This window comes from Portunus trituberculatus, chromosome 43 (genome assembly GCF_017591435.1).
Source record: "Portunus trituberculatus isolate SZX2019 chromosome 43, ASM1759143v1, whole genome shotgun sequence".
In the NCBI taxonomy this organism is placed as follows: Eukaryota; Metazoa; Arthropoda; class Malacostraca; order Decapoda; family Portunidae; genus Portunus; species Portunus trituberculatus.
Window position 1 is genome coordinate 6,881,604 of NC_059297.1, and position 12,568 is coordinate 6,894,171.

The 12,568-nt window shown below is 37.1% G+C and overlaps 1 protein-coding gene across 2 annotated transcripts; it reads left to right on the forward strand.

Annotated features, from left to right (window-relative positions):
- Positions 1-819: 819 nt before the first annotated feature.
- On the forward strand, positions 820-11,756 carry LOC123518358 (serine incorporator 1-like). 2 transcript variants are annotated; one of them, XM_045279138.1, is made up of 7 exons: positions 820-1,185; positions 5,597-5,649; positions 5,832-5,967; positions 6,768-6,896; positions 7,456-7,596; positions 8,367-8,534; positions 9,113-11,756. In XM_045279138.1, exons 1-7 carry the CDS (start codon positions 1,170-1,172, stop codon positions 9,868-9,870), a joined length of 1,401 nt encoding a protein of 466 aa, XP_045135073.1. In that variant the 5' UTR covers positions 820-1,169; the 3' UTR covers positions 9,871-11,756. The 2 variants fall into 2 exon arrangements, with proteins under 2 accessions (XP_045135073.1, XP_045135072.1); XM_045279137.1 differs by having other exon boundaries at positions 823-1,185; positions 5,482-5,649.
- The last annotated feature ends 812 nt before the right edge of the window (positions 11,757-12,568 follow it).

Here is a 12,568-nt window from a genome sequence, read left to right on the forward strand (position 1 = left end):
ATTTACTTTCTTCCTACCTCCTTTTACCGACGATCTATGTACTGATTAATTTCAAACAAAGCAAATATGGATGATACGCACAATCAGTCTTGAAGATTTGTTTCTAATCTGTGTAGCTGTGCCTCTAAGCTACCTATGTGTCTGCTAGTCTCTCGTATCTGGCAGATAGCAAGCAATGGCGTCATCTACATATATTTCAGGTTGACATTCTCATACGATCAAGACCAGAGGTACATCACACACACACACACACACACACGGTGTTTTACATCTCTTATTTATGGCAATATTACTCTTTGAGATTGATGAGAGAGCTGGTGTGACAATGCCTCGCCCTGGAACGCGCCCATGACCCACTGACACCTCTCTATTGATTCAATCGATCACCAGAATATGGGTCAGCCTGAGCCTTGGACTCGCTTATTACATTTACTCACAGTGTCTTTGTGGCTGGGCTGGAGTCTTGCAGTGTGGTGGTAGAGATTATTGGTAACAGTAGGTAGTCTGCAGTGCGTCCGTTCCGGTCCACTCTGATATAAAGGTTCAAGGGATTCTTAGATAGGTTATATATCTATTACTTTTGCTGAATGATCTACTTTTTTTTTCTGCCCTTTCTCCCTCCCACTACCCCGTATTACTCGTCTGTTCCTTCACTTTCACTTGCGAGCTATACTGTAGAATCATTCCCTAATTTCTAATACATAGTTTTTTTTTTTCATTTATGTTTTGTTGCTGTCATTTCCTGTTATTCAGTGGATATTTTAGTCTTTCCCTCTCTCTCTCTTTTCTTCTTCTTTTGGTAAATTTATCCTATTTTCCAAAATTCATCGTTGCTTTGTCCCTGGCTGGAGTCTGTACCGCCACACTGACAAGTGACAACTGCCGAGGGTTGCCCGCTGGTCTGCACTCTGTCTGTGTCATCACTGGCGATTAACTCTTATCCAGATAGGAAACAGTGGAAGTCGTTTTACTTCGAGCAGTTTATAAATGGATAGTTTGGTGAGAGAGTAAGCCCTAGTGGTGTGATGACGCATCCAGTACAAATGCTGTGTCTCAGGAAGTGATTAATTCCATCCGGTATTTTGGACTTGTTTTTTTTTGGAAACCTCTTCAATTTCATCCACAATGTCGGTGATGTACGGAGGACAAGAACTCATTCAGGACAAGTCATGCTTCAGGGCACAAGTAAGTATACCAGTGGTGTGAAGGTGTAAGGAAAATACTGATGACATACATGATTTTTTTTTTTTTTCAAATATTTCCAGGGACTTGATGGAAGTTTTGTGGCACAGGCTGCCTACCTATTCAGAGGAACTTTCCTTGGCCTTGTTTTCATACATTTTATTAATTCTCTTTATTGATTTTGTACTGTAACTGAAAATTGGTCACCCTCTGAATTTCAAGATGAAATTTCATTGTGCTTTCATGTAATATATAAACAAATGTAGTAATGTACTTAGGTTTGTAATGGTTCAACTATTAGAAAAGATTATGAGATGCATACAGTGGTATGGGTGAGAACTTACTATTACTTTTTTTTTTTTTTTTCTTCTTTTACATAGGGAAGAGGGCCAGCCAAGGGCAAAAAAAAAAAGATAAAAAAAAAAGGCACTTGAGTGCTGGCTCTCTAGACAGTGTAAAAAGTGCAAAAACCGTCAGCCAAAGTAGGGGAGCAAATACCTCGATACCTCCCTCTTAAAAGAAGACAAGTTGTAGGAATTCAGAAATACAGATGCAGGGAGGGAGTTCCAGAGTTTACCAGTGAAAGGGATGAATGACTGAGAGTACTGGTTAACTCTTGCTGTAGAGAATTGGACAGAATAGGGATGAAAGGAAGAAGAAAGCCTTGTGCAACGAGGCCGCAGGAGAAGGGGAGGCATGCAGTTAGCAAGATCAGTAGTATAATTAGCATGAAAGTAGCGATAAAAGATAGAAAGGGATGCAACATTTCGGCGGTGAGAAAGAGGCTGAAGACAGTCAGAGGAGGGGAGTTGATGAGACGAAGAGCTTTTGATTCTACCTTATCAAGCAAAACTGTGTGACTGGAACCCCCCCAAACATGCGAAGGCCCTTGTACAGAGTAAGCAGCTGGAGGGGTGAGAAAAATTGGCAGAGACGCCTCAGAACACCTAACTTCATGGAAGCTGTTTTAGCAAAAGATGAGATGGGTGAAGTTTCCAGTTAAGATTGTGAGCAAAGGACAGACCGAGGATATTCATTGTGAAAGAGGGAGACAGTTGAGTATCATTGAAGAAGAAGGGAAGGTTGTGTCAAGTTGATAGATGGAGGTATTGAGTTTTTGAGGCATTGAAAACTACTAGATTTTTTCTGCCCCAATCGGAAATCTTAGAAAGATCGGAAGTCAGTTTGAAGATACTGACATCGTTTGGTTGAAACTCTAGGAATGATGGCTGTGGACAGAAGACCATCATTAAGGTAAGAAATCAAATATTGGAAAATAGTCTATTGACAATGAAAGGTGTTAGCTACACAAGAATGAGTAAGCCTGATAGGATAAATAAAGACAAAGGCATCAGTCTGACATTAAGTAATAAAGAATGCATCTGTGGTTGTATTTTGATGCCTACAAACACAAGATGGGCACTCTTGACGTCAGAAAAATTCCAAAGATTTAGGAGATTTTTAGATGCAAATTTTATGATGTTTTACACATATAAAGCCATTGATGTATTCTAACTAAACCTAACCTAACTTAATGCAGGGATTTTTTGGTTTCTGCTTAAAACTTATGTATTAGCATTAATAGTAAATGAGTGATTTGTGAAAGAAAGTGTATAGAAGAAAAGTTTTTTAGAAAAATATCTACTTTCCAGTGGTGCATTCCTGTTTCATATGAGTGAAACTGATGGCTTTCTCCAGTAATATCCATAATAGCAAGGGGAGTTGAGGCCAGTGTTGTGAGTAGTACACTCTTGCCACACTGTCTCTACTACATGCCATTTATAACTTCAAAATTATTTTTGGTTCATTTGTAATTTCAGAGAATACACAGCATTGTTATAAATGGTCCAAATTAGTAGATTGCATCATTTGGAGTCATTTCTATGATATATTGTGGTGCCCACTAATTACACCACTGGACTGACAGCAACTCAAAGGGGAGTAGTCAGGACACCACTCACCAATGCAGGTGGGAGCAACTCACAGGGATCAGCTTAGTGTAGTTGATAAGGTGGTGAGCATGGTATCAGGCAGATGTCCATGCATAGGTTCAAATCCCACCCCGTACCACTTTGAAGCTATGCCATTTGTCGAGTCGTTTAAAGTTACCTACATGTCACCATGATACCCACCCAGGTTTTAGGTGGTTACACCAAAGATGCCCTTGGGTGGTGATATGTGCCCTAATATGGGTACCACTTTAAGTAAAATTGCCTGTGCCACTAATGGACAGACACTGAACAGCACTTTCCACATTTACTCTTCAGGTATGCCTACAGGCACTATAGGCCAAAACATTAAGAAAAAAAGAAAAAAAAGAGGACTGCCAGGCAAGAACTTGTAAAAGCTACATGCACAGCACAAATATAAATTAGCCTAACTAGAGAAAAGGACACAGTTAATGTAACTTATAAGTCATTATTGGCACCAATGCTCACACCAGGCCGAGCACAAAATCATAAATGCAGCACACACACAGAGCACACAAGGCCAGATTAATGCACAACAAGTCTTAGCACAGCTGGTCAGAAGGACAAGAACCTGGCATCCTGACATACACTAGATAAACAAGGATATGGAGGCACAACACATGTCTCCAAGTGTGATACAGTAATTTGCAGCCAAGATTACATTTACATTAGTACTTAACTGAAGCAGCAGTTCACAAATTTACATTTATTACTTCACAGACTTAAATCCTCAAGCAAAATTATACTTCCATTATCTCAGAATTTCATGTGTGCCAAAGTCTGAATGAAATCTTGGAGCACAAGATATTCACTCACTGTTTCACATACTGCTGCTGTATTGCTATTTTAGTTCATTCTTCCTTTTTTCAAATGGAGAGAAATAATGAAGTTTTGAAATCTGAATAGTAAGATGAATTAAAAAGAAAGAAAATTGGTCACTTGAGATTCACATACTTTCTCACTAGGCTTCATGAATGCATTCCATATAAAATATCTGTAACAAATTATGTACTACAAATTATTGTTTTTTATTTATTTATTTTTTTTTTTTTCACTTGACAATTTCACAAGTAGCTAAAATACTAATATTTCGTATATATCACATACAAAATGTTATGCTCTTAACACTAGAACCATGATGCTCAATTTGACTGATGCAGACGGAAATGTGCGTCCGCTTGGACCCACTAGAAAATCATATAAAATATGTACAAAAAATGCTTGTTTAGTGTCCTACAGACATCATTGTAAATATGTAAGTATTCATGAGTGATATCACATAGCTTTTGTCAGAGTTGGTCCATTTTTTTATTTTTATAATTAAAAAATAATATTTGACACTTCAAAATCATAGTACGTATATAAAAAAAAAAAAACTTTTCAAATGAATATAGAAAACTTACATTCTCTTTTCTTGAATGGCTTAAGTTCATGAAAAATGTGTGTTAGATTCCTTGAAGTCACCAAAGATGATGTCCCTAGACTAAATGAATATGACCAATTATCTGTATGTTATGTGGGTATATTATATGTATAAAGTCACAGGTAGACTTAGTACATGTAAGTATCTGTGCATTCTGTTACAAAGTCTTGTTTTTGTTTTCTGTGAGGTCACAGTGTACTTCATTGCCAATTATGACGTTCAGCACATCCTCATCCAACTCAGCTGGGAGGGAGGCAGGGATATCAAGACTGCCTCCATATTTGTTTGTCTTTTCATAACAAAGACAGACTAGTGGTGACATCATCAAATAAGTCTAATACATTGTCTTCTACTTTTTCTGCTTCTGCTGCACATCTATATAAAAATGCCAACAACAAGAAAGACTAATCACATGAAGATAGAAAAAAAAGACCTTTCTATAGAAGTTTTACAGTCTACGAATCATTTAAACCTGGTTTATAGTTTCTATGGCCTGAATTATGGCACACAGATGCACTGTAATGATAATTTTTTTATGTAAAGGGTACCATGATTAGAGTCCCATGAATGGAATTTGTCGGTCTGCCTGGACCCACTCGGCTTACTAATACATCAAAACTAGCATGTGGAAGGTGGAGTGCAGCCTCAAAGCTTTAATACCAAGAGACAAATGGATTCAAGAGGGCCAGCTGTTCAATCGATACCACTGCTATGAAAAAGAGTGGAAATATAAAAATGAAATGAGTGTGGGTCCACATGAACCCAACAATACATTCATATCCCAAAATGCATAGTTACAGCAACATATGCTGTAAGACATATATATACTTAGTGGTTATTAAAATACTGTAGTTGTGCAGTATTTTATTTTGTATTTTAGATTTCAACTGTCAATCTTCATTGCAGATTGGATGTCTGTGTGGCACCTCATCATGTCGTTGTTGCTGCCGCTTTTGCCCAAGTGTAAATGAATCTACATCAACTAGAATTGTTTATATAATGTTTTTATTCTTTGGTGTAGCTGTCATGGCCCTCATGATGTCGGAGCATGTGCAGGAAGCTATCATGGAAATGGTAAGACTAATGTAGAATATAAGTCTAGTATCCATGTTTATTTTCAGAGTTAATTAGAAATGACAAACTGTCTTATGGCTGAGACTCTGCCTTCATGCTTTTGTATTGCCAAGTTACCTTGAGATTGTTTGCATAGAAAAAATTTTAGTGTATTTATGATATCAACTGAATACTTATTCCAGTTTCCTGATGAGAATGAAGTATGTGTATGGCTGGGTGCAGGAGAGCAATGTGAGGCAGCGTTGGGCTACACAGCAGTGTACAGGCTTGGATTTGCAATCACTGCTTACCATTTTCTGCTAATGTTGATCACATGTGGTGAGTGTTTTGTCTCTCTCTCTCTCTCTCTCTCTCTCTCTCTCTCTCTCTCTCTCTCTCTCTCTCTCTCTCTCTCTCTCTCTCTCTCTCTCTCTTTCTCTCTCTCTCTTTCAGATTAATATGGTGTAATCTTTGGTTGATGAGCAAATGTCTAATTACTAATTAACCTTGGATGATCTCAGGGCTCATGGATTTTTTTCCTTTCAGCTGTGACTATCCTGTCACTACATTACTGTTATAAAATATTGCATCCTATTACTTATCAGTACTGTGGCATTACTGTGGGATTAAAGTATGAGAGTGTTTTAGAAAAATCTTGATACAACAGTTTTTTTTTTTTTTTTTTTTTTTTTTTTTTTTGCCAGAAATCTATAAAAAGTACTTTTCCTTCCAAGGCTATATATATTCTTTTGGACTGTGAAGCAATAATGGAAATTTTGCTTTGCTATTAAGAATTGATAAAATTGAGATATTGTAAAGTTTTCTGAAAACATTCATGTGTCAGAATGTTTAGGATAATAACCATTTCAAATATTAGATTAGTTTCATCTTTCACTTTACACAACTTATGGATTCATCAACACACCAAATTGGTATGCTGTAAGACCTGTAACTGAGACATTTATACACATATACTGCACACACTTTTCTTCAGAATTAATGAATATCCAGTTTAGCTAACTTGTTTGTTTGACAAGATTCCCTGATTGGTATGAATGATTTAAGTAATGCATTCAAATGAGGTTTTATATTTCATTTTTTATTTCATATACACAGTGAAGCACTTTATCAAATTTCAGGTGTGAAAAGTAGCCGAGACTGTCGCGCTGGACTCCATAATGGAATGTGGTTCTACAAGTCACTTGTTCTCATCTTCCTTTGTTTTGGTTCATTCTTCATTCCAGACACAAATCATCTGTTCATCAGTGGTACAGTATGCAAATTATGTTACCTTTCTGTTCCATGCTGCTGTGTGTCTGGGAATTTCATACATCAACTTCTTTCTTTGCCTTTGAATTTGTGAAAACATTTTCTTTACATGTTGCTCCTCAGACACTTCAATAACTCATTGTACATGTGCTAGCTTATTGTCTCAACTGTAAGAAAGAACTAAATGTGAACAATTCCCTCCATATTGTAAAAAGACTGAAAACATTAGTAGCTACACACTTGACAATGCTCTTGACCTGCCATACTTTGTTTAGTCAGGGTGAACTTCAACTCTTTCAGTGGGATGAGTAAGAAATGAAAAAAAAAAAGAAAAAAAAACATCTGGTGTTGAGGCACATTAGTTGGTGAAGCAGGATAGAGTGATGCAGTGGTATAGGCATGTAGAGTGGAGAAGAAAGACTGATTAATTATTGAAGATGATATCCGAATCATATAGAAGGATTGTATGGTTAGGTGGAGAACATGAAGGGATTCGAAGGATAGTATGAAGAGATAAGATGATTTACATTATTCTTTTATGAATGTGATAATTTTCAGTTTGGATGTACACTGCCATGGCTGGTGCAGCATTCTTCGTTGTGATTCAGCTGTTCCTGCTGGTGTTCCTTTATCACTCTTGGACAGACAAGCTGGCAGCAAGAGTTCACAATGGAGGGTCTTCATGCTGCTGGTATGGAGGTAGGTGTCTTAATGCCCTTTATGTTGTGCTGAACCAAAACATAGGGGACTGTCTATTATCTAGAATTTTGTATTTTATTTGAGAACCACATGAATATCACACAGAATTCTATGAATGTTGGAAAGCTTAATCTTACTACCACTCAAGGTATACCTGTATTTGTGAATGTGGAGAGTAATGACTTCAGGAAAGATGTTTTGACCTAAGGGGAGTTCCTTAGCACTTTAAACCCCACATCTACCATCATCATCCATCCATTCTTCTCTTGAGATTATCAAACATTGTACACCTAACCTTGTTCTAAAAAGGGACAAAGCAAGAGAGCAAAGATCATCTTTCTCTGAGTGATGTCCTGTATGTAAACAGATAACCAATTGTGCTCTATTATGAGACACAAGACTGACTGACTCTTTCCACATGCCCAGAACATATTAACACATGCAGATCTTCCCATTCTGCAAACTTTTTTTTTTAATACTATTTCTTCTTACCTCCTCATTTCTTATTTCATGTTGCTTCACACACACTACTCAACCACTTTGTTTCCATTACATTTAAAGATTTTTCTCTGATGCTCCATACAGCACTATGGGTATCATTAGTCCTTCATACAATCTTTTCTTTCCACATGTACCCAGTGTCCTATGTTTAAAGATTTTTCTCAATCCACCAAGTATTTTTACTTTCATCCTGCACTTTGCCTTTGTCTTAATTCTTCTGTCCTCTCTAATTGTTAGATGTATTCTACCATTTATTTATTATTTTGCAGCAGTAGCAGTATCAGTATCAATTCTGATGTACCTCATCTGTGCCTGTGGCGTCTTCCTTCTTGTGAAGTTCTTTGTACCTGAGTTGCGTTGTCGCCTGAACCTTTGGTTTATAGGTATCAATGCTGCCTCATGTGTTGCAGTTTCAGTTGTGGCCATAGTAAAGAAAGGTATGAAGAATTTGTTTTAGTTTGTGCTTAACATAAATTGTTGTAGAAGCTCTTTGTGAGACAACATTGAGGGAAGCATCACACAAAAATCAAAGATAATTGTGACAAAGTGTTATGAGGAAATAAGCAAAAATCAAAAAGTTGTGGCAGATGTTCTAATTTTTCCACCTCTATCCCTTTCCCTTCAGTTGATTTGCTACTTTAGAACTAGTTCTCTCTATCACCTTCATCACTGTGCTGAAGAAATTAAGTTACAAAGTATCTTATAGATAAAAAATAGATTCTGTGAAGGCACAGAGCACATCATGTGGCAACCTTCAGCCTCTTGTCACCACCGTTACATATGCATCTCAATCTCTCACCATTTCAGCACCACTGTCTTCCACACCCAGTCACCCAGTTGCTTCTGAAGAGCCACAGCTTTGATGATTAAGAAATGGTGTGATGCTGTTTTTAATAAAGCACACTTGATAATTGCTTTTCTTGATTGAAGTGATACATATCTTGTCACTGAGAAAACTTATGCAGTTTGAAATTCATTGCATTATGTAACATTTTGTGTCTCATTTTAATTTTAGGTCCAAAAGACATTCGGTTACGACTTCTTCACTCATCCCTTGTGTGTGTGTATGTCATTTACCTCACCTGGAGTGCCATTGGTAGTGCTCCTCGTGAGCATCGAGAGCAGACAGATGTTTGGATTGGACCAGGGCATGATGTTCACACAAGACCATTATTACCACATGAGAAATTCTATTGTGGACCAAAAGTAGAAGACAAGATGGTTGATGACATTCTCCCTTACATCACTCTGCTTATTACGTTCATGACAGTCATGTACAGTGTTGTAGGCACAGCATCCCCTGAAAACTGCAAAGCCATTGAGTTTCCAAGTTGTCCATCCCAACAGAGTGTACAAAGGCACAACGTTGAAGATATTGGAGGACAGAAAGTAGCACGTAATGAAGCCAGTGGTGTGACCTACAGCTATCCACTCTTCCATATAATGCTGGGCCTGGCCACACTGTACCTGATGGTGAGCCTCACCAACTGGTACACTCCCTTCACAGCAAATCTCATGACATTTGGGCGCTCATGGTCAGCTGTGTGGATCAAGATAATATCTAGTTGGGTGTGTCTCATTATATATCTCATAGTAACAATCTTCCCGACATTGCTCCCAAACAGCCATTACCGCACCGCCCCAATTAATGTATCTGTAATTAATGGTTATGCTGGGAGTCTGCGTAGTGTTCACAGTCTGGATGACGAGGCAGCTGTTCCACTTTCACCAAGCAAACAAACTGCCACTGTCCATCAAGAGACTACTGTTTAGTCAACTGATGGTGTATTACACTATGGTATGGTAAGGATACTGATTTTTACATTATTTTACAAGGAAGTAAATTTTAGCATTAGTATAGTAATTGTGATTTAAGCAGCTGTCTGCCTTCAGTAAGAAATACGAGTACATTGCTTAGGCAACCTGTTGTTTGTGACATACCACGTATGAGTTAGTACATTGCTGCATTGACAAAAGTTTATATATTTTAGGAACATCACAAATATCCTGTAGCTATTTGGAATGATTGACATTTTTTGTAATTAGTTGTAATGAGGCAGAAAATACATATGGTATTACTTGCAGATCACCTAAATTCAGTAGTTAGAGAAATATCTCTTACTTCCACTATTACCTCCTTTAGTCTTCCTACGTTTGACAAGATATTTGTTTTCTTTGCTTCCTAAGGGTTGTGGAGCTTCCTACCATTGTAGTGGCATCATCATGGTGGGTTAAGTAAGATATTACTTAGGCAGCCACTGTGTCTTTTCCACTGCATCAATGAACATGAGGTTGGATATCATTTTGCCACGTTCACCATATCATTCAGTATAGCATGCCAGGAAAAGTATTCAATGGAAATGTGCCACATCCTTTAATTTTAGATACAATAGGCAGCTAAATAGATTTTATGAATATAGTTATGTGACATTTTTACCGTTTACATCAGGCGTGAGGAACTTCTAGCCTCCGGGAAGTATAAGGCCTGTGGGGCCGGTGACGTAACTAAAGGGGGACAGAAGGGACTGTCCACCACGGGCAGCACTTTTTTTAGGGGAGCAACACTTGTGGTTCTCACAGTTGTCAGTTTTACACTATTAGGCCTATGCAAGCTATTGATAATTAGACATAGGCTCATGTTCTTTCTGATTTGTAGTTATTCTTAAAACATTTTAAAGATTTTTAGTTTCTTTACTCTGCAAGTCTTTTCCTCAAGATCTCATTCTTTGTCTTGCTTGGCTTATCTGGTGGCATCTTGTATCCCACTTCATAATGTTGTCATACTTCACTCAGTCTCATTCAGTCACCCTCACATCATATTGTGTTTTGTAGGTTATTTGGCATTCCCTAATTTTTTTTTTTTTTTTTTTTTTTTTTTTTTTACTTTAATTGCTTAAGCTTCAGAAGCATTTTTAAGCTAAGATTTTTTCTTTTTTTTTTTTTTTTTTTTTTTTTTCTTTCCCATTTTGGGAAGTTGAGAATCTCCCTGTAAATACTGATGAATCTCATAAAGAACTCATAGTTTTTTTTTCATACACTGCATTCCACAAGTTATTTTTTACAAAAGATGCTCTCCTGCTTTCTATTGTATGGAGTGTTTTGTTTTGGGTATTTCATGTAATTTTTCTTTTCTTTTTTATAATTGTTGCATTTGTATTTTATATTGTTTTATACTGCAATCTCAGTTTTGAATATTGGTTGCCACATGAAATGATTGACTGTATATTACATGTAAATGTTTAGTGTACACTGTATTTTAGATAGTAATTTGATTGTTATGGCTAAATAGATAGATAGCTTAGGTTAATTAGATTCTATATATCATACAAAATATTATGGAGAAAAAGGCAATGTGTTAACTAGATGATGTTTTGATAAATCAAAAGCAATTTTTGTATAATTATTTTGAATGTAATAGTGATTTTACCCTAATCTGAGATGGAAACAACCTTTGCACATTTCGATTTGAATTATTGTTTTATATTTTCATAAAACTACGTCCATAAACAGACAGTGTACAACTTAATCTTGGATTTAAGTATATTTTTTTGTGAAAAATTCTTTGCCATCTATTTTTTTATATATCAAATTTTGTGGTGTGTATTTACCTATTTGTGATTACAGGGCCTGAGCCGTAGCTCTCTATGTCCTGTCTCTTTGCCCACACTTGTCCAATTTTTCTTTCATTTGACTGACACTCGCCGCACACACCACATCCACGCTCAGTTTGTTCCATGCATCAATGCTCCTATACGGGAAGCTATACTTCTTGATGTCGCTCGTGCAGGAATCTTTCAGTATTTTCTTTGGGTGTCCTCTTAGGTAATTACTGGATGCCATCGTGATCAGGTTCTCCCTATCCAATATGTCCACTCCATGTACTATTTTGAACATTGTTATCATATTCCCTCTGACTCTTCTTTCTTCCAACATGCTTAATTCCAGCCTATTTAACCTCTCCTCATACAGTACCTCCTTAAAGTCTGGTATCATTCTTGTTGCTAACCTCTGCACTCTTTCCAGCTTCTTGACATGTTTCTTGATGTATGGTGACCAAATTACTGATGCATATTCCAACTGTGGCCTAATCAGGGTGGTCAATATCTTCTTTATCATGTTCCCGTCCGGGTAATTAAATGCCCATCCTATACTTTGGAGCATGCTGTACATTCTTCCAAATATTCTATTAATGTGCTTTTCTGGAGACAGATTACTCTGCACAGTCACTCCCAAGTCTTTTTCTTCACTGACTTCAATTACAGTCTTCCCCCCAGCTGGTAGTCTTTATATGGTCTATATTTACTTCTACCCATTCTCATTACACAGCTTTTGTTGGTATTGAATTCCTTTTGCCACGTCCTGCTCCATTCATATATTTTGTCCAAGTCCTTCTGCAGTATATTACAGTCATGCATATTCCTCACTCTCCTCATAATCTTTGCATCATTTGCAAACATATTCATATAACTTC